Raw genomic sequence first — 26,460 nt, 5'->3', positions numbered from 1 at the left:
ATGAAGATTCTCTTCCTGGCTGTCAGCCTCAGCCTCCTTGCCTCCCTGCAGGCCAAGGACCCCTTGGCCTTGGAGGAGGAGGATCAGGATGTGAGACCCAGAGGGGGAAGGGTGGGCTGGAGGGGCTTGGGAGAGGCTGTGACTGTTTGTCTCCCTCCCCCATCCAAGGAGACCCTCCTTTTAGGGTCAGGCATTTAGACCCTACCCTGAGGGAATGGTCAGACAGGGCAGAAGAGTCCGGGATGGGTGGGCTGGTTTCAGAGGGGCTGGCCTGGGAGGATCGGGTCTGCTGGCTTCACTTTTCACCCAGGAGTCAGGGGTCTTGTGGTCCTGGCTGACTTGCAGGGGCTGGGAGCTGGCATTGGGGGGTCTGGCGAGGGTGCTGGGTATATTCTGGGGGGCCAGGTTGGGGATGTTCCCGTCTCCAGTCCTTGGGATGGGGTAGGGCCCAGGGACTGCAGACAAGGGGAGGTGCCCAGGGAGGCAGAGAGGACAGAGAGGAGCCTTCCCCAGGTGTCAGGGACTTGGTATCTGAAGGCCATGGCAGAAGACAAGGAGATTCCTGGGACGAAGCCGGAGTCTGTGACGCCCCTGACCCTCACATATCTGGAGGGTGGCAGACTGGAAGCCAAGATCACCATTCTGTGAGTATCTGTGACCAGGTGGCATGCACCCTGCTCTCCAGCCTTCCTTCCCCACCCAGGAGAGCCCAGGGCTGGGTGGGTTGGCATGCATACTGGGTGTCCTTGTCAGCCCTCCCGTAGCACTCCTGCAGCTGGCCACATGGAAGGAAAACTGTACCCCTGGGGGTGCCTCGGCTGGAGGGACCCAAACAGGTGGAGGCCCCCGCCAGGTCCCAAGGGTACAGCCCACCTACTCCACTGACTGGTAACGTCTGCTGCCAAGCACGCTCCATGGGAAAGGATGTTTCACACCTAGACTAGAGTCAGGACTGGCAAGCTCCAGACTTAAAATTCTCGTGGTAAATTTCTTCCTTGGAGGGCCACGGGGACCAGACCTCTGAATGACAAAGGAGGGTGTAAGACACTGTGGAGGAGGCTTGGCCAGCAATGCAGAGACCGTTGGAAATCCCTGCATGGCTCCCACCTGTGTAGCTCTCACCTGTGTGACTCTGGCCTGTGTGGCTCCCACAGGTGTGGCTCACACCTGTGTGGTCCGACCTATGTGGCTCTGACCTGTGTGACTCCCACCTGCATAGGTTGGTAGGGCCTGTGTTCTGATGCTGGGAGCCAATTCTTAGGAAGCCACTGACCCTGACAGTGGTGCTGATGTTTACACGTTTTTTTCCCTGAAAGCCTCTAACTCAACCTTTCCCACACGGGGCCAGATGGTGGATATGGTACATGTTCTTGAGTGTTTCCAGGAGGAAGAGAGCTGACTGGAGGGGGGACCCGGGCAGGACGGAGTCCCTACACCGTGACTCAGGACTCAGCCCATGCCACAGACACCGTCTGCAAGCAGGCGCCCTGGTCCCTCTGGCAGTGGGTGGCGGGGTGGGAGGGCGACCACCAGGAAGAGGTCGCAGAGTTCCTGGCCATGGTGGGAGACCACTGGGCTGCCATGTGTGACCTGGAGGGGCCAGCTGGTGCCTGGGCATGAGATGCAGAGAAGCTCTGTCCCTTGTGGATCTGCTGTGGACCCTGTGCCTCCTTTACGGGGCACTACAGTGGGCTGCTTCATTTTGGGGAGGCCCATACCAGGGTCACTCTGCCCATGGCTTCTGCTTCCAGGGTTGACGGGCAGTGCCAGGAGGAGAAGGTCATCCTGGAGAAGACGAGAGAGCCGGGCATGTTCGTAGCTGGTGAGTTGCAGAGCCTGACTGGGCTGTGCCCCAAACACTTGTTGGAAGGGGGGTAGCCGGTGCTTTTCTGGACTTAGAAGCCTTTCACTCTGTTCTGACCCTACTAGAAGCCCCCTTCCCCCAACCTGTCCATTTGCCTTAGAGACATGAACACCAAGCATGGCAGGTTTGTCCCATCCGGGGTTGGTTTGTCCAGGGTTTTTCCTTTGATCATGGCTCGGTCACTGGAGGCAGGAGAAGCAGAGTCATATTTGGCTGGTGGGGGCTGAGCACCTCAACTCCAGCCTCTGCAAACCTCATCCCCAAGACCTCCTGTGACTCACTGGTTTGGGGTGTGACCCCTCCCAGGGGCTTTGGGTCCTTGGGAATTGGGGTCCCATGGCCTGGTGGAGAGTCTGGGTCAAAGAGCTCTGGTGACTGGTGACAGGAGAGCGGGGTCAGAGGCCATAGGGTTTTCTAGGTTGGGTGCTGGGCTCTCTCAGATACTTTCTGAAGGCTCCAGTGGCTAATTCAGGACATGTGCTGTGGTTCTTCTGCAGATGGGAGCAAGAATGTAGTGCACATCGCACCGTTGTCGGTACCCGAGCACTACATCCTCTTCTGTGAGGGCGAGCTGGAGGGGGAACAGGTCCGAATGGCAAAGCTCATGGGTGAGTCCCATGGCCTCAGGGCAAGTCCTGTGGGCCCAGCGTGAGTCTCTGTGAGCCTTTGCTCCCCCGCCCCCAGCCTCCTGTGATCCCCTCCCTTTAGGACAAGCCACTGGGACCCAAGAACTCCCTGTAGCGTTGGTTTTCTGGAAGGAAGCCTCATTCCTGCCCTTGAGCTCAGGATTAGGGATGCTGGATCTAGGTCTCTGCAGAGGGAGATAGAAAGGGGCCACTGCTGCAGGAACAGCCAGTGAGGGGCCCAGGAAACCTGACCCATCAGGGGCACAGCTGCCATATTCCTGAATCTTTTAAGCAACTCACTGGGTAAGCAACTCACTGGCCATGTGTCCTTCCCCTGTTCGCACATCCGTTCCTCTCCTCTGCCAGACACCCTCACAGGAGTGGCGCTTGTGGGTGATGCTGTGAGAAGCTGCCCTCGTGCAGACTCGGCCCGTCCTGTGATATCTGTGACTTTTTTGTCCCTGTTCCTGCAGCAGTGGCCCTTTTCTGTCTCCCTCTGCAGAGACCTAGATCCAGCATCCCTAATCCTGAGCTCAAGGGGCAGGAATGAGGCTTTCTTCCAGAAAACCAACCCTGCAGGGAGTTCTTGGGTCCCAGTGGCTTGTCCTAAAGGGAAGGGATCACAGGGAATTTCAGTGCCCAGGGTTGAATTCCAGATGGGGTGGTGCCAACAAGTGGCAGCGTGTCCCACTCCTCCTATCTGAGATGAACTCCCGAGAGGTTCCTGAGCCCCCCCCCACCCCACCCCGACACCAGGAGGGTGTGAATGACAGAGTAATGGGGTGGGCATGGTGCCCTGACACCCCACAGGGAGATGCATCTCCTTCATAGCTGGGCTGGTCCTGTTGCCAATCTTACCTCCTGGAGATACCCAGAAGACAGCCGGAGAGCACTTCCTGCTCCCCGCAAGTCTGCTGCCACCAGAACCTCTCAGGTTATTCCCACACCCTGGCCTTACCTTGCCAGCTCATTCTTCTCCATCCAAGTTCAAGCCCCCATGGGGACGCGGGTGTCCCCCCAGCTCAGCTTAGTCCTCCTGGCTGGAATGGAGGTGCCAGCAACATCCCAATTCTATTTCACATACTCATGCCTCGCTCTGTCACCTACAGGCAGGAGCCCTGAGAGCAACCAGGAAGCCTTGGAGGAGTTCGAGGTGATCGTAGAAATCGAAGGGCTTGAAGCAGGGAAGATCTTCATCCCCAAGCAAAGCGGTAGGAAGGACGCACGCCCTCAGGTGTCCCCCACTCTGTGTCACTCCCCACCCCCCACCCCCAATGGTGGAAACGTCAGCTGAGCCACAGTTTATAGGAACATGCTGCATCTTGTGTTGGTTTTGCCCCTGTTAGAGTCAAGGGAAATATGGCCTGGCAGAGGAGCTGGGGTCTGGCCTGAATTCCTGGGGTGCCCTGAATCATGTGTATTTCCTTTTTTCTGCAGAAACCTGCCCCACAGGAAGTAACTAGGGTGAGTGAGCAGTTCTGGGGACACTGAGGACCCCTGAGGCCCTGCAGTCCCCCCACCAGTCTCATTCCATGTGTATTTTTAGCAGGCATGAGAGTCAGACCCATCCTCACAGCCCCCCACCACTCAATAGTCCCCATGACTTCATTTACCCAGTGAGTTGTTTAAAAGATTCAGGAATATGGCAGCCGTGCCCCTGATGGGTCAGGTTTCCTGGGCCCCTCACTGGCTGTGTGTCCTTTGGCAACTGGAGGTTCAGAGTCTTGTCCAAGGTCACCTGCCCAAGAGTGGGCAGAACCAGGTTCCAAATAGAATTGCCGTCCTGCCCTCAACCTCCCGTCAGCCTGAAGTTGCCATCATCTCTTCACACTTGGGCACAGAGCTCTGTGGGCAGCCTGGGACACCACTCCCATCTGGTGGCTAGAGCCCCGAGAGCCCACTATGTGATTCCACCCTACAGCCCAAGTGTCCTCAGTCCACCCCATCCTGTGGCTCCCAAGAACCCAGCACCCAACCCACTATGCAGCTCCCAAAATCACCATGTACCCCTATGCTGAAGTCCCTGAGCACCCCCAATCCACCTCATCCTGTGGTCTTGAGAGCCCAGCACCCACCCCACCCTGAAGCCCCCAGAGCTCCCAATACACCCCACCTTGCAGCGCCCAAGAACCTGGCACCCGCTCCACCCTGCAGCCCCCCAAGAGCCCGGCACCCATCCCACCGTGCAGCCCCCAAAGTCTCACCATGTACTCCCACCCTGCAGCCCCCCTCCCAGTCCTGTCCTTACTGACCTTCCCTTCTTTTTAGGTCAGGAGGCAACTCGGCCCCTCCACAACCCCAGGGAGGCATTACATGGCTCCTCTTTTCTTTGGACTTGGAAGGACCCCCCTGGAGCCCAGTCAGCTATGTCCCCTCCTGCCATGCTCCTCCCCTCTCTTCCCCTGTACCCCCTCCTGATTCTACATAAAAAGCTTCAGCAGTTCCTGGTGACTCTGCCTGTCTGTGGGGACCCTGGGGTAGACTGGCCGGGCACTCCCTCAAGGGTCTGTTGAGAAGAAGGACCAGAGGACCCGGTCTTGTCCTGGTTCTCTATGATGGGTGCCACAGACTGAGAGGCACAAGGGGCCAGGCGAAGGGTGTTGCTGGTGGCTCTGCCCAAGGATCCTGGGGTGCTCTCTGCAGAGATGTCACCTGCAGAGCTCAGGCTCTGGGTGGCAGGTGTGGGGGGCAGAGAACTGGTCCATGGTGCTGCCCAAGAAAGACCTGTCTGGCCTGGGATTGAGTGGAGTTCCTGCCCTAGATGGAGTTAGGCAGCGTCACCCAGACCCTCGGCCCCGGCCCTGGATCTGAGCAAGCTGGAAATGGTAGGAGACAGCAGTGAAGGGTGGGTGTGGTGGAGTTGACCTGGAAAGGCCTGTCCTGTCCTCAGGCCTGCAGCACCTGAACAGCCCCCAAGCTTGGAGTCATCCTTGACTGTACCTGGGCAGGTTTGGGAAAGTAAGTCCCCCGCTTGAAAACAAGCTACCCACAGGCATCACCTTTTGCCCAGGATGTTGGTGGTTAGTAAGATTTAAAGTTTTTCTGTTATTGTTGCTGTTTTTAGTTGGAGTCTCACTCTGTCACCCAGGCTGGAGTGCAGTGGCACAGTCATGGCTCACGGCAGCCTCAACCTCTTGATCTCAGACGATGCTCTCATCTCAACCTCCCAAGTAGCTGGAACTATAGGTATGCGGCACCATACCCAGCTAATTTTTGGTTTTTTGTAGAGATGAGGTCTCATTGCGTTGCCCAGACTGGTCTCGAACTCCTGGGCTCAAGCCTCCCACAGTACTGGGATTATAGGCATGAGCTATTATGCCCACCCTAAAGTTTATTTTGATGACACAACACAACATAATGACATGCAGAGAGATGAAAAGCAGAACAGTTTGTTAATGTTGTTCCAAAGGAGGTGGGGCCTGCCAGGTAGGGCCACACAGGTGACTTGCACCCGGGGTCAGTGCCACAGCCAGCTGAAGCTTAGGGGACAGCCTTTGTACAGCAAGTGAGGGGGTTAGCTGGGTGCCCAGGGAACCTATGAGTGGGCTAATTGGAATAATTTAGGGGGCTCCAGGGCGTGGGGTTGTCCCTGACTGTCTGGTACCTGGCCCCGGGGCATTAGGGTTGCTGGCTGGTAGGCCCAGAGTGCTGAGAGTCTGAAAAGATAGCAGTTAGAGTGTGGGCTATCCAGACGCTCAGGAAGGGGCAGTCTAATCAGACACTCAGAAAGGGGCAGTCTAATCAGGGCCTCAAAGCTGGGTCCAGACTGCATTTTAAAGACTCTCTTGCCAAGGAAAAGAAAACAATATATAAAAAAGATACCTGTGCACGTATGTTCATCGCAGCACTGTTCACAATAGCAAACTCCTGAAACCTACCTAAGTGCCCACCAACAATAGACTAGATAACAAAAATGTGGAATATTGCCACCATGGAATACTATACAGCCATAAAAAGGAATGAAGTCATGTCCTTTGCAGCAACATGGATGGAGCTGGAGATCATCATCCTGAGTGAACTGGCTCAGAAACAGAAAACCAGATACCACATGTTCTCATTCATATGCGGGAAGCTAACTGACCACAAAGATGGGAATAATAGACACTGGGGACATCAATAAGGGGGATGGTGGGAACAAAGGTTAGGATTCAGAAACTACCTTCAGGGCACAAGGTTCACAAACTGGGGAATGGGCCACCTGAGATCCAATTCCCACCCCTACACAATATGTCCATGTAACAGACATGCATGTGTATCCCCAGGTCTAAAATAAAAATGGAGGCTGGGCTCAGTGGCTCAGCCTGTAATCCCAGCACTTTGGGAGGCCGAGGTGAGTGGATTGCCTGAGCCCGCAGGTTCGAGACCAGCCTGGGCAACTTGGTGAGACCTCATCTCTACAATAATTAGCCGGGTATGGTAGTGTGTGCCTATAGTTTGGCTACTTGGAAGGCTGAGGCAGAAGGATTGCCAGAATCCAGCAGGTTGCGGCTGGGGTGGCCGTGAGCTTGCCACTGCTCTCCAGCCTGGGTGATGGAATGAGACTCCAACTCAAAAAAAAATGGGGGAAAAAATCCTCGATTCCACCTGGGAGGCTCCACTTCCAAATCTCAGGAGTGGATCCTGCTTCTCACGAGGTATCTGAGGTTCTTCCTTGTACAGATGATCCCAGTGCCCAGCTCAGTCTCCCATCAGCTGGGCTCTGGGACCACCTGCAGAAGGCGGACTTGATCATGTAGACTGACACACCCATCTCAGGTGACTGCTACATGGATCAATGCCAAGACCCGACTGGCACCAGGAAGTGCTGAGTCCCCCACATGACCTCCAGGGAGAGCCAGCACCCTACACCTGCAGGGCCAGGACACTACATAGTCACTATTGTCACCAGGTCCTGCAACAGTCTGTGTCCCATGTTCTAGCCAGGGGGCTGGGTCAGCCTGACCTCAGCGAGGCCTCGGTGTCTGGGGCTGTTCAGGACACCAGACAGAGTTTCCACCCAGGGCCCTATACCTTAGAGACATCAAAACTCAGCCACCTGTCCAGGCTTTTGGACACCAAGGGCTCTTGAATCCTGTTTGGGGCATGAACGCCCTGCGTGGGTGAGCCAGCTGTGTGGCTACAGCTCCCAAGTGGGTGCCTTCCCCTTAGGCTCCATAGGAAGGGGGTCTCACCACCCCGACTCCTGAGAGCAGAGAAGGAGGCTCTTCCCGTGCAACAGTGAGAGCTCCCTTCCTAATAAATGGGCTGTTTGATGGCTGGGGCTACCCCATGGGGAGGGAGGGAGGTCATCCTGCATGGGATCCCACTCCCCAGCTTGGCCCATGCAGACACACCAATCAGATCGACCCCAGAAGGGAGCACACCACCCACAAGGACTCTCATATGGACCAGAGAGTGACTGCATGAGAGATGGAAAGGGAGTCTGCAAGGTGCCTGACCAGGAGAAGAGCTTAGGAAGCCGTGGAGCCTTCTGGAAGGGGCCATTGGGAAGGAGAGGTATCTCTCAGGACTGGTGGTGGAGAGAGAGAGGCAAACATGTGACCACCTTGGGAGACATTATGAAAGGTCTGAGGGTGATCCATCCAGCCCAGCACTGCCACTGATTCCTGCCGGAGTCCCACTGCAGCTGGGTTCAGAGTTTCCTGAAAGAGTGACGGAGTTGGCGTTGAAGGAAACCTGAACCCAGCTGGAGTGGGACTCCAGCAGGTGGCACCTGAACAGGGACCTGAAGATAAGCCTTTTCTCTTTTTTGGAACGGATAGGACCTTACCCAGGGTGCTGCAGACCCCTCTGTAGAGATAGGCAGAGCTAGGAAGGGTAAGAAATGTTAGAGCCATGATAGGATCATAGGCCAGAGTGAGTCTAAACAGAGAAAATGTTTATTAGTATTTTAATGCATACTTTGTCTAAAAGAAGAATTAAGGTGTCCTCTAATCAATTGGCTCATTTTTTGCATTTTGTTCAGGAACAATGTCCCTGGTTCCTAGAAGAGGGCACTGTCAATTTGACTATTTGGGCTAAAGTGGGGGAAGAACTTAAGCTTTATTATACCCTACATGGACCTGAGAAGGTGCCAGTTAACTCTTTTGCTTTATGGAATATTATTAGGGATGCACTAGATCCACAACATGATTTTCTTAAATTCCCTGCTAAATTTACCAATGAGGGCACCACTTTATTAGCTGCAACTACATCACAAGCTGTTCCTATAGCACCTCCTTTATGTGATGATAGTTTATCCCCAGGAGATGAGGTAGACTTGGAGAATGAGGCAGCCAAGTATCATGAACAAAAATACCCTGATGATTTAATTAATTTGTCTTTACCTAAGCCTTCCGTCAAGTCTTTGACAAGGACACTTACATTCACATCGGGGTATTTACCTCCAACCAAGAGTTGTCATGTTGATATTCAAGGAGCAATGAAAGAGGCAGAAAAGGAGGGCAATTTAGATTTTTCACTTTGCTTTCCCATATTGTGTGATACAGAATTTGAAGGAAATAACCAGCCAAAGTGGGAACCGTTGTCTTACAAATTATTGAAAGAGCTTAAAGAATCTTGTTCTCAACATGGTCCTTTGGCTCCTTATACTGTCACTATCATGGAACCATTTGCTAGTCGGTGGATGACACCATATGATTGGCAGACGTCTGCTAAAAGTCGTTTATCCAGAGGAGCCTATTTATTATGGAGAACTGAGTATGCTGATCAGGTGAAATTACAAATGGCTCAGAATAAATACACACAGGCAAACCAAGACATTTCGGTTGACATGCTTTTAGGCACAGGTCCTTAGGAATCTTCAACTAATCAAATATATACACCCAAGGAGGCCTTGCTACAGCACAGCTTGGAGAAGCCTCCCGGCTGACACACATCCAACCACTACTTTAGGAGAGGTTAAGCCACAACCAGACGAAAGGTATGAGGATTTTGTATCTCGATTAACTACAGCAATAAATAGGATTATTACTAATGATGAAGCAGCAAACATCTTAATATGACAAATGGCTTTTGAAAATGCTAACAATACTTGCCAAGCCCTAATCAGGTCGATAAGAAAGACAGGACAAATCACAAATTATATTAGACAGTATGCTGACGTTAGTCCTACCTTTATACAAGGCATTGCGATTGCAGCAGCTTTGAAGGGAGAAATTTATACATAGTTTGTACAGGGAATGCAGAATGGCAACAATAAACCTAAAAATAGTGCTGTTTTATTTTTTATTTTTATTTTTATTTTTTTTTGAGTTGGAGTCTCACTCTGTCACCCAGATTGGAGTGCAGTGGCCACTCCCAGTCACCGCAGCCTCGACCTGTTGGGCTCCGGTGATCCTTCTGCCTCAGCCTTCCGAGTAGCCAGAATTACAGGTGCGCACTACCATGCCTGGCTAATGTTTTGATTTATTGTAGAGATGAGGTCTCACCTGCCCAGGCGGGTCTCGAACCCGCGGGCTCAGGCAATCCACTCACCTCAGCCTCCCAAAGGTGCAGGATTACAGGCTGAGCCACTGAGCCCGGCATAGTGCTGTTTTAACTTGTTATAATTGTGGGCAGCCTGGTCATATTAGCAGAAACTGCACAGCTAAGCAGGGGTCGCAGAAAACCCCAATGCAGCAGCCTAACGAGGGCTCTCGACCAAATTCTTTGTGTCCCAGATGTCAGAAAGGTTTTCACTGGGCTAAGGATAGCAGATCTAAGTTTCACAAAAACGGCACTCCATTAACAGACCAATAATTCAGTGTCGAGTTTGGGAAACAGGTTGAGGGGCCTGCCCTAACCCCAAACAACAATAGGGGTGGCTTCCACCATGGATTCATTCATCCCTTTTGTCCTATCTCAGGACTTATCAGAGCCACCCCAGGGAGTGCAGGACTGGATCTCTGTTCCTCCACCACAACAATTAACTCTAGACGTTTCAGTAACTCCCATTCCAGCAGGAGTTAAAGGCCCTCTTCCTGAAGGTATAGTAGCAATTATTTTAGGAAGAAGCTCATTGTCTCTCCAAGGAGTATCCATCATCCCTGGAGTGGTGGACTCTGTCTATACAGGAGAAATTCAAGTACTTGTCGCTCCCCCCAGCAAGACTGTACAATTTAATAAGGGTCAGAGAATAGCTCAATTGTTACTTTTACCCTATTATAAAGTGGGCAAATCCTTAACCGATGAGCCCAGGGCAGACTCCAGATTTGGCTCAAGTGATTTTGCCTTTTGGGTTCAAGAAATCACCAATTCTAGCCTTTTAAAGGACTTGTTTATTCAGGGAGTTAAGATTAAAGGCTTGTTAGATATGGGGGCAGATGTCTCTTGTATTGCAGGAAAGGATTGGCCCTCATCATGGCCAACACAAATTGCCCCTTCAGGACTCATTGGCATTGGTCGACCGCCTTCTGTGGCGAAAAGTTCTCAAATTGGACAGATAATCAAACATCGGGGACTTTCTGCCCCTATGCCATACCCTCTATCCCTATTATACTCTGGGGACGAGATATTCTTGCTCAGATGGGTATGCTTCTGCACAGTTTGGATGACAAAGTATCAGCACAAATGTTACAAATGAGGTATGATCCCCTTAAGGGGCTTGGAAAGGATGGTCAAGGAATGAAAGAACCAGTTCAGGTTATGGATAAGAAAGACTGGTCTGGAATCAGGTATTCAAATTTGTCCTAGGGGCCATTGTTCTTAAAGCTGCTGACCCTATTATCTGGAAAACTAATGAACCAGTTTGGGTGGAACAATGGCCTATGCCCTCAGAGAAACTTAAGGCAGCAAAAGATCTAGTTTAGCAGCAATTAGAGGCTGGTCATATAGAGCCTTCTACTAGCCCTTGGAATACTCCTATATTTGTTCTAAAGAAAAATCTGGTAAGTGGAGATTTTTACAAGATTTAAGAGTTATTAATGCCACTATGGAAACCATGGGGGCATTACAGCCCGGACTACCATCTCTGGTTGCTATACCTGCTAACTTTAACATCATAGTTATCGATTTGCAAGACTGCTTTTTTACCATACCTTTAGATTCTGCAGACTGTAAGAAGTTTGCATTTAGTCTTTCTTCTGAAAATCTTAAACAGCCTTCCCAGAGATTTCATGCCAGAGTCCAGCTCCAGCAGGTCAGGGTTTCCTGAAGGATGGACGGAGTTGGCGTTGAAAGAAGACTTCGGACACCTGACTCTGGTGTTAGCAGGACAGAAGCCATTTATTGTCAGTTAACAATGAGCTTTTATACTATTTTTACAAGGGAGTAGTCTTAAAAAATTCTTGAAATCAAACATAATCAGTGACAAAAGGCAGAGGAAGTAAGCCAAATCATTCCAACGGGAATTCCTTTATGCACAGATAGCTTCTCGGAAACGTCATTATCTTATGATCTTTGAAACAAGTAATTCTCTTCTTATTTAAAGTATACTACTTAATCATAATCTATTTAAAGTTTAAAACGCCTACTTCTTAAAGCTGTCATGTGGATTCAGGTGAAACAAAGGTAATTTTCTCAGAAATTCCCTCTTAGCTTCCTAGCATGGGGTGAGGAATAACGTGGGTGGGATTTTATTTTTATCTTCAGACTGTACAGAATTTTCTGGCTGCATTAACAACAAAAATAGAAGAAGTGAGGGTCTCAGCTGCCCAGGTTCACCTTGCAACCCGGGGTCTTTGGCCCCCTGGACCTTGTCAGCAGGCAGGCTTCCATGGCTGGCTCCCAACAGTTTCAATGGGAAGTTTTGCCCCAATCCATGAAAAAATAGCCTGACTTTATACCAAAAATATGTTGTTTCTACTTTACAAGGTGTTAGATGTCAGTACCCTGACCTCTACCTTGTTCATTATATGGATGACATTTTATTAGCCCATCAAAACCGTGCTCTTTTGCATGATATTCTAAATGACACAGTGACAGCTTTGACAAGCTGTGGTTTAAAAATTTTCCCTGAGAAAATTCAAACCAACCCACCTTTTACTTATCTTGGCCATATATTAAACACTCAAACAGTGAGCCACCAACTGCTGCTATTAAGAAAAAATCATTTGGTAACCTTGAGCGATTTTCAAAAATTATTAGGAGATATTAACTGGTTAAGACCTTATTTGCATATAACTACTGCAGACTTGAAGGCTCTTTTTAATTTACTGCAAGGGGATCCTTCCCCCACTTCTAAAAGAGCCTTAACACCAGAGGCTAAAGAAGCCTTAACTTTCGTGGAAAATGCTATTGAGTCCCAAAAGGTAAATAGAGTAGATTACAATTTGCCGTGGGAATTACCTATCTTGGCTACTTCCCATACACCTATGCGATGTTTGTGGCAAAAAGGGCCAATGGAATGATCACATTTACCAGCTTCCTCACAAAACGTTTTGGCTTCCTATCCTTATTTAGTAGCCCTGTTAATAATTAAAGGAAGACAAAGAAGTGGGAACTATTTAGGAAAGACATGGATAATATCATTATCCTATATGACAAGACTCAATTTCAAACTTTGTTACAAACCAATGATGATTGGCAAATATCTCTAATTGATTTTAAAGGACAAATTTTATTTCACCTGCCCAAAAACTCATTGTTGCAGTTCGTAAAACAAAATCCCATAATTTTTCCTTGTAACTGTTCCCTGGTTCCCCTCAAGGGGGCAGCCTTGGTCTTCACTGACAGCTCTTCTAATGGGAAAGCAGTAACAATAATTGATGATAAGCCCCATGTCCTAGGTACTTTGGAAACTTCAGCACAAAAAAACAGAATTAAGGGTGGTTTTATATGTTTTTACTGCTTTAAAGGATAAAAAATTTAATTTGTATACTGATTCTTGTTATATTAAAAGATTGTTTCCTCATATTGAGACAGCCACTATCCCTGCCAATAAAACTACAATTTTGGAGTTGCTTATTCAACTACAACAATTAATTTGTGACAGAAAGGAGTAGTTCTTTATTGGCCACATCAGATCTCATTCCAGCCTTCCTGGACCTCTGCATGAAGGCAAAAAATTGGCTGACAGCTTAACTAAGCCAGCAGTATACTCAGCTCTAGAAACCAAGGCAGTCACTCAAGCTCAGCTGTCTCATAAAATTCATCATCAAAATGCCACTGCCTTGCAATATCCATTTCACTTGCCTAGAGAAAAGGCCAGGAAAATTGTTTAAAAATTGCCCTGTATGTCCCACTTTTGTTAGCGCTCCAGTGGGAGTCAATTCCCAAGGATTGAAACCCAATGTTTTATGGCAAATGGATGTAACTCATTTTCCCAGTTTTGGAAAATTATCTTATTTACATGTCACTGTGGATACATGTTCTCATGTGATATTGGCTTCAGCTAGAAGAGGAGAAACTTATAAGGATGTAGTGCAACATTTATTTTTTTGTTTTTCACAACTGGGTGTTCCAAAACAATTAAAAACTGATAATGCTCCTGCTTATACGTTTAAAGCCTTTCAACGTTTTTGTGCTCAATTTAATATTTCTCATTCTATAGGAATTCCTTATAATCTTCAGGGTCAAGCTATAGTTGAAAGAGCCCATCAAACCTTAAAAAAAATCAAATAATTAAATTACAAGAGGGGGAGTTTAAATATAGTTCCCCTCATCACATCATAAGTCATGCTTTATTTGTGCTTAATCACCTTAATTTGGACTCTCTGGGTCATTCAGCTATGGCCAGACACTGGAATCTGGAAGAAACTGCTAAATGGTCAAATGGAAAGATCTCCTTACAGGGCAGTGGAAAGAGCCTGATGTTTTACTAACATGTGGGAGAGAATATGCTTGTGTCTTTCCTCAGGACTATCAATAGCCTATTTGGATCCCTGATAAATTTATCTGACATGCCCAGTCCAACACCTTGGCCGAGGCAGAGAGCTGACAGGCGGGAATCCAGTCCAAACCAGAATGATTCAGAACCTGAGGAGGAGAGAATTTTAGTCCCCAGAATGAGGCACCTTACCTTGCGATGCGACCGTCCTCCATCCACCCACATGCATCGCATTTTACATTCCCCCTGTCCTCGCTACTCTTCCAATTCCAGGCTTCCACCAGATTCAGGGTGACTGGCTTCTTCCACCAGACATCGGCATCCCCCCACTTAGGGGAAGCTTAAGGCCCTGGCTCATGAAGCAGAAAGGCTGGTTCATTCACAGAATATTTCTTTAATGCCATCTGCTGTTTTTGTTACTATGATGGCTATTCTCACTTTCCAGGTAGGTGAAATCAATGCTAAAAATGATGTGAATTAAACATATTGTGCTTGTATGCCTAATCCTCCAATTTTTCAACCAGTTACTTGGAACCATGAGGTAATTTCTGTTTACTGATTCTCCTCAGTTGTTGGGAGGGCCAGCTCTTTTTTCTCCTCAAACTAAAACGGTTACAACTTATAATTTTTTTTTTTGCAGAAACTTCTAGTAACCCTCCTATGTGTTTTATTGATTTTAATGACTTGCAACATCAACCTTTTTGCTTGGAGTTTTCCATGAAAACTCATGGAACAAACAGCCCCTCTTACTTTCCTAATGACCATAACCACAGAGATAATTGGTCCCTTAAATTATTAGTGACTGGAAGCACTGATTTGTTACCGACCATCCAGGCCTCACCTCCGCTCACTTTGCCTACTTGTGTTTTTAATAATACAGAAAAGGATTGGCAGCTCATCCAACCAGATACAGGATATCCTGTTTGGAGAGAATGTGTAGTCTCATTTAAAGTTATGTACCCGTTGTCCAGCTCTGAGCCCTCTATTAATGGTTGGGGCCTTGGTCCCAAGATATACTCCACTACTGAAACTTCAGCAGGCATAATTATCCCTGCCAGAGTTCATACCAATGGATGGGTGCCTCCAATTTTAACTACAATCATTAGAAACAAACAGGTTATTCAACCCAATATTTGGAGAGCCCTCACTGCTCTTAAACCGGTGACTTTAACCCGACCAACAGGGACAACTCAATATAAGGTCAGAGCTTGTTTGCAATCACCTTATGCGTTTGTGGCCTTCCAAAATCCTAATTCTTTAATTATTACTCATAAAAATTTTACTTATGATGTTTTTTGTAAAGGTTGCATTCTTACTAATTGTTTGACTGATTCTTTTTATAAAGGATTCATTATTCTTCACCAACCTCCTTACTTGATGGTTCCAGTAAATCTTCCATCACTTTGGTATGATGAATACGGTTTAAAAGCATTGTATGAAGTTAATTTGCTGTTGTCATGACCTAAAAGATTTATAGTGGCTTTAATTTTAGGGGTCACAGCCTTGATAGCTATCGCTATATCAGTTTCAGTTTCAGCCATAGCTTTAGCTAAAGAAGTACATACAACCACATTTACAAATCAGTTATCTAAGAATGTTTCTTTGGCATTGGCTACTCAGGAAATAATTGATCAGAAGTTAGAAAGTAAGGTTAACGCCTTAGAGGAAGCTGTTCTCACTATAGGTCAAGAACTCATAACTTTAAAAATCAAGTTGGCTCTACGATGCCATTCAGAGTTTAAATGGATTTGTGTAACTCCCCTGCAGGTGAATAAATCCATCCATACTTGGGACAAAATAAAAAACCATATCCCTGGAATCTGGAATCATTTGGATCTAAGTATAGATCTTTCCAAATTGCATCAAGAAATACAAGATATCAGCTTAGCCGAAAAGCAATTTAAATCCACCCAATTGGCTGAGTCTATTTTTAATAATTTTTCTTCATTTATTAATCAAAGTCATTACTACCTGTATTAATTAATGTGGGAATTTGTGAAGAATAATCTCATTGTTTTGTTTACTTCCAGCCATCTTCAAATTATTGAAAAACAACATTTCTTGACTGAATACGGAATTTCACGGCTTCATATTAAAAAGCAAAAAAGGGGGCTTCGTATTAAAAAACAAAAAAGGGGGAGAAAGCTATTAGAAAGGACATGTCAAACCACCCTCTGAGAGAACATCAGTCAAGCATAAGGAAGAATACATCAAACCTCCCTTTTAAGCATCATTTCAAAATCATGTGATCTCATGTGAAGTGTATCATTATTTAGGAATTTTTGTGGAGTTATTTCTTTGAAAAAATGGTATATACGATCAGCTTTGGTTCACAATAAATGGCATCTGTCTTACTCACAACAGAGTCAGTTGTCCAAGGGTTTCCTTCAATGCCAACTCCATCTCTCTTTCAGGGAACCCTGAACCCAGCTGGAATGGGACTCCGGCAGATTCCAATTCCATCCCCCTTCCGCTGTGGGCTTTTTAGTTATCACTTTCTTACTTACTTACTTGACATATTTATTTGAGTTAGGGTCTCACTCTGTCACCCAGGCTGGAGTGCAGTGGCACAATCATTGCTCCTCACAGCCTTAACCTCCTGGGCTCAAGCAATCCTCCTGCCTCAGCCTCCTGAGTAACCGGGACGACCGGTGTGTCTCACCATGCCCAGCTACTTTTTAAAAATCATTTTGTACAGATGGGGGTCTCGTTACATTGTCCAGGTCGGTCATGTGTGACTGCAGCCACACCCTGTAGACATGTCTCCTTTGTAGCCGACATGGAGTTAGGCCTGGTCACTAGATGGCGCTGGAGGGTCACTGAAAGAAAGGGCTTCCCTTGAGATTGCAAAGGGTCTTCTTTCTTCTTTGTCCTGGGGGGGGGCTTGGCTTATCAATCAGGATGCCCTGTGGCACTCACTCCCTGTGAATTCAGCAGCAACCCTGTGGGTGGTTTTCAGGGGTTTGGGTACTCAGAGAACCCCCTGAAAGTCACCCAACCTCAGCGAACTTCTCTGCTGTGTGGGGAAGCCACAGATATACCCTCTCCAGGGAGGTCTGAACCTTGTTTAGGTTTGCTCCTACACTGTTTACTCAACTCAGTCCTGGAGGTAGAACTTGCTTCTGTTTCTGTTTTTTATTTGTTTGTTTATTTTTATTTTTTTAAGTTGGAGTCTCACTCTGTCACCTAATCCGAAGTGTAGTGAACAAATCATGGTTCACCTTGACCTCTTGAACTCAAGTGATCCTCCCACTGTAAGAGGTGATGGATTGTGTGGAACCTGTGTGAAACCTTATATATTTAGTGTGATGAATTATGTGAAATGTAATGAAACTATAACCTCATATATTAAGTATGCTGAAACTGTGTGCTGTGACCTCTCCCCTAAAACTTAGTAATTCTTGGAAACCCTGGAAAGAGCGCCCTACTTGGAAGCCCCAAGCGGCTATGTTAGATAAGTTAACCAGTTTTTTCTGCTTCTGTAACCGTTGCTGGCAGTGTGTGAGTGCTGTGCGATAAGCCCCTTTCAAATTCTGGCAGGCTTTTCTCTGTTTTAATTGTGGTGGGCAAGCCCCTCTTCTGGCAGGCTTTGTATTGTTTGAATTTGAATTATAACAGCCTTGTGGATTAGGCAGGTTTTTGCCTATTTAAGAAAGGCCCTAGTCGCGGTATGGGGCCCTCACCTAGAAACTTGTGAGTCTGGTGAGTGGTCCTGGCCAGTCGAACCTGGCTAATAAACTTCTCTCTTGGTAAATTGTGTGTTGGTGCCATGAATCAAACACTCAGACCCCACATCACTTGGTGCGCCGGCCGGGAAGTGAGTGCTTGACACGGTCCTTTACAGCAACTGGCCTTGTGAGCCTGCTAGCCTACAGACTCAGGACGTTCGTTAGCATTGGAGCAGCTGGCTGTCCGACGGGCCTGGGATGGACTCTTAGGTGGCCGACTACCAGGAGGGCTCAGTGTTCACCATCCCTGGCAGACTCACAATGCCTCTGGAGTCCTCAGAGAGGTAAGCCAGGTTCCTGTTCTGAATGTGCGCATGTCTGTTTGAACTTCCAGGAAAGCTGGACGCAGCATTACTTCCTGAGTCCAGGGTCCCGGGGAGACGTCACCAGGGTCCCCTGTTTTGGATCTGCCCTTGGGCAATCAGGTCAGTCCTTGTCTTTGTCTCGTTGTGCTTTGTGTTCGTAACTGTCATGTCTTCTATTGCTCTTTTTGTTGTTGATGTCATGGGGCAGTCAGGCTCTCGGGCAAACACCCCCCTAGAACTGGTCTTGCATCATTTTAAAGATTTCCAAAATGCTGCGCAGCAAACAGGAGACCAGGTATTTAGGGATAAGCTAACTACTCTCTGTTCTTCTGAATGGCCAAATCTTGCAAACAGTAATTGGCCATCAGAAGGAACTTTTAACCCCTCGGCAATAGAGAGAGTTCAACGGATCATCTACCGATGCCACCCAGACCAGATTCCATACATCACTGCTTGGTACTACCTCGTCCTATGGCAGCCATCATGGATGAGGAAGGCTGAATCTAACCCTCTTCATGTTTTAGCCTGACAGGAAACTACTAAAGCTAAGCCTCTAGTCCTCCCACCTCTAACAGAGGATGAAGAGACTCCACCACCATATCCTGCAGCAGGACAGGGACAGGGAGGACGAGAAATCTTTAGTCCAGCACATACTAGGAGTGGTTCCTCTTACCAGCCCCTCTACCCCACTCTCCCTCTGCCTTCCATGGAGGGCTCAACAGCCCCCCACCAGCCAACAAGTCCAGACTCAACTTCCAGGACCTCGGGGGAAACACCGGTCATCCTCCCTCTGTGGCAAGCCATGGGGTGAATGTGGAGGGGATGGGAGTCCAGCCTTTCATGGTCTATGTCCCTTTTTCTACCAGTGATTTGTACAATTGGAGGCAACAAAATCTGCCGTTCACTGAAAGACCCCAAAGCCTTATTTCTCTCTTAGAAACTATTTTCTATACACACCAGCCTACATGGGATGACTGCCAGCATCTTCTCCAGGTCCTCTTCACTTGGAAAAGAGGGAGCAAATTTGGCAGGAGGCAAGAAAGTTAATCCTGGGACCTGACAGCCAACCGGCTGAGCATGCACATCTGGAGCAAATCTTCCCCTCTGACAGGCCGGACTGGGACCCCAACACTGATCATGGTAGGGAGTGTCTCACCACCTACCACCAGACTCTAATGGGGGGTCTCCAGGTTGCCTCAAGGTACCCTACAAATCTGTTTAAGGAAGGCAAGGTTACTCAGGGACCACAGGAATCTCCCACCACTTTTCTGGAGCACCTCATGGAGGCTTATCGGACGTATACTCTGATAGACCCAGAAGCCCCAGAAAATTGGAGGGCATTGGTCATAGCCTTTGTCTCCCAGTCGGTCCCTGATATCAGAAAGAAGCTGCAAAAAATTGAAGGGTTTGAAGGAAAAAGCTTGTCAGAATTAACCAAGGTAGCCCAAAAGGTTTATAATAGGAGAGATTCTTCTGAGGATAGACAGGCAAAGAAACTAGCTAAAGTAATGGTTGCAGCTTTGGAAGGGACTCGGCTGACACAGCGGACAGGAGAATGCAGAGGAAAGGGTACAGGAAGAAAAATCCCCTTAGGTAAGGACCGGTGCGCCTTTTGCAAGAAAAGGGGACACTGGAAAAAAGACTGCCCAGACAGGCCAAGAAAATACCCCCCTACCTCGGAGCCACAGCAACCAACTCCAGTGCTCTAATTAGTATCTGACTGATGGGGCCAGAACTCTATTAATGCCCCCCGGAGCCCAGGGCTGAACTTATGGTAGGGGGTAACCCTGTCCACTTCTTCGTGGACACGAGGGCAGAGCATTCAGTTCTCAAAAAATATAATGGTCCTCTCCAAAATAAGTATATTCTGGTACAGGGGGCAACTGGGACTCAACTATACCCCTGGACCACTGAAAGAATTATAAATCTAGGAAAAGGAGAGGTAACTCACTCATTCCTGATAATATCTGACTGCCCGTACCCACTCTTGGGGCGAGAATTTCTACGTAAACTCAAAGCAAATATAGGGTTTCAGGAAACTACAGCGACAGTGGATTTAAAAGAACCAACCAAGATCCTCATAACAGTGCCTCTCTGAGACGAGTATCTGTTGGCAGAAGGTAAGCCACCTCCATCACCTGAGCCGGGCTCAGAGCTCCTAACCCAGCTACAGTGTGAGCTCCCCAGTTTCTGGGCTGGCAAGTCACCGCCCCCCCCCCGTGGTGGTGCAACTAAAAAGTCAGGCAAGCCCTATCTGGGTTTGTCAGTACCATATCCCAAGAAGCACAAAAAGGCATAGCTAGGCATATCCACCACTTCTGGGAGGCCAGTATTCTGGTGCCCTGTCAATCACCTTGGAACACGCCGTTGCTCCCAGTAAGAAAAGCTGGTATGAGGGACTATCATCCAGTGCAGGACCTCCAGAAAGTTAACAAGCAAGTGGAGGACATCCACCCAACAGTCCCAAATCCGTACACTCTCTTAACTGAGCTTCCTTCTGAGCGACAGGTCTACAATGTTTTATCTCAAAGATGCCTTTTTCAGCATCCCATTGCCCAAACAGAGCCAACTCTTGTTCGCCTTTGAATGGACAGACCCGGAGATGGGACAACATGACCAGCTCACATGGATACGACTCCCACAAGGAATTAAGAACTCTCCCAAGCTGTTCAATGAAGCCCTCCAAGAAGACCTGCTGTTCTTCCAGAGGAGCAACCCTCAGGTAACCATGTTGCAGTATGTAGATGACCTGCTTATTGCTGCTGAGACAAATGAAGACTGCCTATGGGCCACCAGAGACCTCCTGAGGGAACTGGAAATGCTGGGGTACCGAGTGTCAGCGAAGAAAGCCCAGCTCTGCATTACTGCAAGGAACCTGCCTCCATACTTCATCCTATAATATAGAAAGTTCCCCATACTGAGAAGCCTGCATGGCCTCTACTAGAATAAATGTCTCCCAGTTTAGCACTCCTGGGAGCCTCTATATGGCTGTTGCACCCCCCACTACTTGGTTCTCCTGCACACGAGGCATAACTCCATGCGTTGCCATAGAGCTCCTCCAAGACAGTTCAGAACTTTGCATTCTAGTACACATATTACCCCAGGTATATATTGTTGAAGGGCCTGCGGGGTGGGAGCAACTTGAACTCCTAACCCCTACCTGGACTAAAAGAGTCCCCATCTTGGTGCCCCTCCTTGTAGAGTTAGGAACTGCAGGATCAACGGCTTTAGGTGCAGCAGCCCTAACTGTAGGAAGCCAAAATCTTAAAGAACTAAGCATACATGTTAACACGGATCTCCAAAATCTTGAAACTAGCATATCCCAGCTAGAACAACAGGTAGACTCGTTGGCTGAAGTAGTGCTCCAAAATAGAAGGGGGCTGGACCTCCTCTTCATGAAAGCAGGAGGACTATGCGCGGCACTAGGGGAGACCTGTTGCTTTTATGCCAACAAATCAGGAATAATCTGAGAAACTCTTGCCCTAGTCAGAGAAAATATTAAATGTAGAAAGTAAAAAATACAGGCCTCAGAAAACTGGTATCAATCCTTATTTTCCTGGTCTCCCTGGCTCACAATCTTGGTCTCAGTCATCGCGGGACCTCTGCTCTTAGTTCTAATATGTGTGACCATAGGGCCGTGCATAATTAAAAGTCTTCTAAATTACATAAAGCACAGGTTAACTCCCACAAACTTAATGATACTAAAAACCCAAGCCAGGCCCCTATATGAAGAGTCAACGATTTAACTCTAGGAACAACTCAAAGGGGGGAAATGTAAGAGGTGATGAATTGTGTGGAACCTGTGTGAAACCTTATACATTAAGTGTGATGAATTATGTGAAATGTAATGAAACTATAACCTCATATATTAAGTATACTGAAACTGTGTGCTGTGACCTCTCCCCTAAAACTTAGTAATTCTTAGAAACCCTGGAATGAATGCCCTACTTGGAAACCCCAAGTGGCTATGTTAGATAAGTTAACCAGCTTTTTTCTGCTTCTGTAACCCCCCCTGGCAGTGTGTGAATGTTGTGCAATAAGCCCCTTTCAAATTCTGGCAGGCTTTTCTCTGTTTGAATTGTGGTGGGCAAGCCCCTCTTCTGGTGGGCTTTGTGTTGTTTGAATTTGAATTATAACAGCCTTATGGATTAGGCAGGCTTTTGCATATTTAAGAAAGGCCCTAGCTATAGTATGGGGCCCTCGCCTAGAGACTTGTGAGTCTGGCGGGTGGCCCTGGCCAGTCGAACCTGGCTAATAAACCTCTCTCTTGGCAAATTGTGTCAGTGCCGTGAATCAAACGCTTGGACCCAACATCAGTTATAACTGATATAGCCACCAATGTTAGAAAACTTGCCCATATCCCAGTGCAAAAATGGCAAGGCATAAAAATTGGCAATTAATTTAAAAACATGTTCTCAGGTCTAGAAGAATTTAAGTATATTATTGAATCTGTAGTCCTGTAGCGGGAAAAATAGAGAGACCATGACACCGAGGCTATTAGGGGAAGTGGCAACTTTATTATGCCAGCGGGCTCGAGGGCTAATGCGTCCAAATCAATCCCCCCCAGAACAGGAGAAGTGGGGTCTTATATCCTTGTTTAGATAAGGGAGGGGGTCGTGTTGAGTGATTACATATTTCCTTTGGAATCTTACAAGGTTGTACTCAGTAAAATCAGATTTTTCAAAGAACAAATGGTTTTCAGAACTGCAGGGTTATAAACCGTCAACTTCAGAAGAGGGGTTTTGGATAAGTCTGTGAATTCCTTACTCTTTTTGCATTTCCATGAGGGCCGTCAGTTTTTCGCCATTTGGCCTTTTCAAACAAAACCAGCCTGGTGGGTCTTTAAAGCTTGCCGCTTGGCTTTCAACAGGAAATACCTTTAACTGCTACCAACCCCCCTTTCTGCCACAGGGTTAGTGGGAGACATTCTGTCATCCCAGGTGATTGCCATGAGGCCAACTGCTGATCCTGAAGCAGCTACATGTGTTTCTGTGTTTATTCACTTAATCATACAAGAAATATATTTGAGCATTTACCACATTCTGCCACAGTCCTATTGGTGGGATCCTGTCTTATCCTCCCTTGCATAGTCCCAATAATTATAAACACCATTTCTAAGTTTGTGAAAACAGTTGTTGAACAAAAAACTGTGGCCCATATAATGTTAATGCACCAAATTAAGAATAATAATGCATCAAGCATCAAGGGGGAAAATGTGGCAGAAAGGGGGTTGATAGCAGTTAAAGGTATTTCCTTTTGTATTTTTCATAGCGATGAAGTTTCCTCATGTTTCCTAGGCTAGTCACAAACTTCCAGGCTCAATATATCCTCCTGCCTCTTCCTCCCAAAGTATGGGGATTACAGTCCTGAGCCTCTGTGTCTAGCTGGGGTTTTTATTATTATAATGAAGCAAGTGTTGCAATCAGACACTCTCTGTGCCTTGTTCACATGTGGGTGAGCAGTGGACTGGGATCTATTGTCCAAAACAAGATTCATGGTAAAACATTGCCTGTTGTAGTAAATTTTTAAGGTTGTGGTCTGTAGAATGGCTCTAGCTGGAGCGTCGCTGCAAAACCTGGTGGTGAGCTACATGAGGGAAGCAAAGTCCTATCCTTTCTCTGTCTCAAAAGTAGAGGGGCAGATGCCATCAACAATTATGCCATCAAAATAGTCCTTTGAAAGGACAGCCTCTGCCGTCATGCATGAACCCCCAACCATGTAAATGCAGCTCAAGTGAAAGAGCTTTGCCTGTTACTTTATGCTGCTTGGACTCAGGCCAAGCACCGGACACAGTGCCCACTGCTCCCTCCCACAGGAGAGTGCCAGTCACGAAAGCCCATCCCCAAAGGAAATACTGTTAAATAGAAAGTCCCCAGAACAACACAGTAGCATTGGCCTGGTTAAGAGGTTCTGAAGCAGAGGCAACTTCAGATCCTTGACCCCGTGACCAGAAATCAGGAAGGCCAGAGGAGCTATCTAGAGGTGGGGACTGGAGAGTCATCTGGTGAGGCCTAGTGCCCAGACGTCAGGCACGACCAAGGGCCTCTTCACGAGGCTGGCTTAGTGCATTGGCAAAGTGCAGGAACTGGGAGTCAGAAGAGCCTGTGACCACCTCAACTCTGTGAACCATTGAGGGATCATGGTAAGCACATTGACATAGAGGGGGGTGTTCTCAGTCTCTAGGTACCAGACTAGATAATTCACAAATGTTAACTTAAATAACTTGGCAAATCACTGATTACCTCTGATTCACTGGGAAAATGGAAGAAGAGCTAACTTGGCCGATCTGGCCGATCTGCAAAGTCCCCTCCATTTCTGACATTCTGAGAGTCTGTGATCCTACCATCACAGAAACTAACCCCAGGGTTCCGTGGCGCCTTCAAACATCCTCCAGCAGCACTTGGTCCTCAGCACTAATGTACAGTAGCCACTGCTTCCTGACCTGTCACATTTCCTACGTGCTGTCTCCCGTGAGATCATGCACTCCCCAAGGGCAGACCTTGCCTTCATCCCTGTGGTCCTCCACTCAACTCTGTGCCAAGGCACAACAGGCCTGAAAGTGGGTTGTAGACTCTCAGCAGGCACCAGGCAACTCTTTGCTTGGTCTAGGGTTCTAGAGGGCTGTGGAGTCCTGTACCTGGGGCTCAGGACCCTCCCTTCTGTTTCCACCCCAGTTGCTGATTCTCGACACCGCCCACAGCCAGACCTTCTGGACATAAAAGGTCAAAAGTCTACCAGTGAAGACCTTGCCCCCACCGTGGACTAAGAGCCGGTTGGTTCCTCTGGCCCTGTGCCTTGCGACACTCCCAATACTCAGATTACCCGCCTCCACTAGTGTCAGCATCTGCTCTGAGCACCCGGCTCCCCCATCCACACCCAGCTCCCTCTCTGGCTGTTGTCACTTCAAGGCAAGAAACTCCGAGCTGCTGCTTCAGTTCTGTATTCAGGTTTTCTGTCATTTCCTGCCACCCTGTCCTCACAGCTACTTCTTGAAGCTTGAGTCAGTTCCTACTGCTTTGGGCACTTACATTTTTAAAGGATTAAATGTTTCTGTGCCTGATCTTTTGCAAGGTCTTGAGGATGAGGGTCATGGGGCAGTCACAGAAAATGCTGCTCTTACTCTAAGTTTGTCATCTTGTCAAAGAAGCGAACATTCAACCAGAAAACTCATTAGAAAATGCTGTAGAACAACATTTGTTACCTAAATCAGGGAGGCGGGGTGGTGGGGGGCATGAGGGCAGTTGCGTTTGTGATAGTAAAGGTGCTGTGGGTGCCAGGGGGCGGCCGTCTGGGCCGCAGCCTGCTTCCCCACCGTGGGGGGGAGTGGGTCATGCTGGGCAGCACCCTCACACTCCTCCCCACCCCATATCCCAGGTCCAACAGCAGACTGCACAAAACTTGGCTCTCAGACACCATCATCTCCTGGGGTCGACCAGTTGTCTGCAAGGGGACCATGTCTGGTACCAGGGTCAACCAGATGTCTCTGGGGAACTTGGGTCTCAGAGATTTCTCTCCTGGGGTTTCTTTTCTGTTTTCTACTGCTTCCCATTCACTACCTTGTACCCCAAGTTACTCCCCCCTCCCTCATTCTTCTTTCTCTCTTTCCTTCTTTCCCTCTTCTTTCTTTCTTTCCTTCCTTCTTTGCTTCTCTTTCTTTCCTTCTCTTTTTCTTCTTCTTCTCTGTTCTTTGCTTTTGTAATAGATCACTGAGGATTATTGACTCTAAATCAATCTAAGTTGCTGCAAAGTCCATGTTTTTCCTTCTTTGTGGCTGCATAATATTCCATTGTGTATATGTACCACTTTTTTTGTCCAGTACAATTTTGATGGGCAGTGTGACTGGGTTCATGTTTTTGCTATTGTGAATAATGCTGTAATAAGCTTGCATATGCAGGTATGTTTTTTGTAGGATGATTTGCATTCCTCCGAGTATATTCCCAATAGGGGGATTGTTAGGCCATATGAAAGGTCAATGTCTAGTTCTTTTAGAAATCACCACACTGTTTTCCAAAGAGGTTGCACTAGCTTGAATCCCCACCTGCAGTGTGGAAGCATTTCTTTTTCTCTGCATCCTTGCCAGCATCTGTTGTTGTTTGTTTCATTAATGATGAGCATTCTTACTGGGGTTAGGTGGTATCTCAGTGTGGTTTTGATTTGCATTTCTCTGATGATGAGTGAGGCTGAGCACTTT

At 47.7% G+C, this 26,460-nt stretch overlaps 1 protein-coding gene across 1 annotated transcript; it reads left to right on the top strand.

The window, feature by feature from the left end:
• Positions 1 to 25,035, top strand: LOC110596059 (lipocalin-1-like). Its single transcript, XM_021714920.1, has 6 exons — positions 1 to 90; positions 514 to 644; positions 1,752 to 1,822; positions 2,362 to 2,472; positions 3,600 to 3,701; positions 24,944 to 25,035. The coding sequence occupies exons 1-6, from the start codon at positions 1 to 3 to the stop codon at positions 25,033 to 25,035; spliced, it is 597 nt and encodes a 198-aa protein (XP_021570595.1).
• Positions 25,036 to 26,460: the final 1,425 nt, after the last annotated feature.

This window comes from Carlito syrichta, unplaced genomic scaffold, assembly GCF_000164805.1.
Source record: "Carlito syrichta isolate Samal-C Ts95f unplaced genomic scaffold, Tarsius_syrichta-2.0.1 Scaffold305874, whole genome shotgun sequence".
Lineage (NCBI taxonomy): Eukaryota > Metazoa > Chordata > Mammalia > Primates > Tarsiidae > Carlito > Carlito syrichta.
Note: the sequence above shows the minus strand (reverse complement) of the source record. Positions and strands in the feature narration are given on the sequence as shown.

Excerpts from the sequence above, each read along its gene's own strand:
- LOC110596059 (XM_021714920.1), top strand. The coding sequence starts at position 1 with ATGAAGATTCTCTTCCTGGCTGTCAGCCTCAGCCTCCTTGCCTCCCTG. Across the intron at positions 1,823-2,361 it reads GCCGGGCATGTTCGTAGCTG|ATGGGAGCAAGAATGTAGTG; the intron begins GTGAGTTGCAGA and ends GTTCTTCTGCAG. Across the intron at positions 3,702-24,943 it reads CTTCATCCCCAAGCAAAGCG|TTGCTGATTCTCGACACCGC; the intron begins GTAGGAAGGACG and ends TTTCCACCCCAG.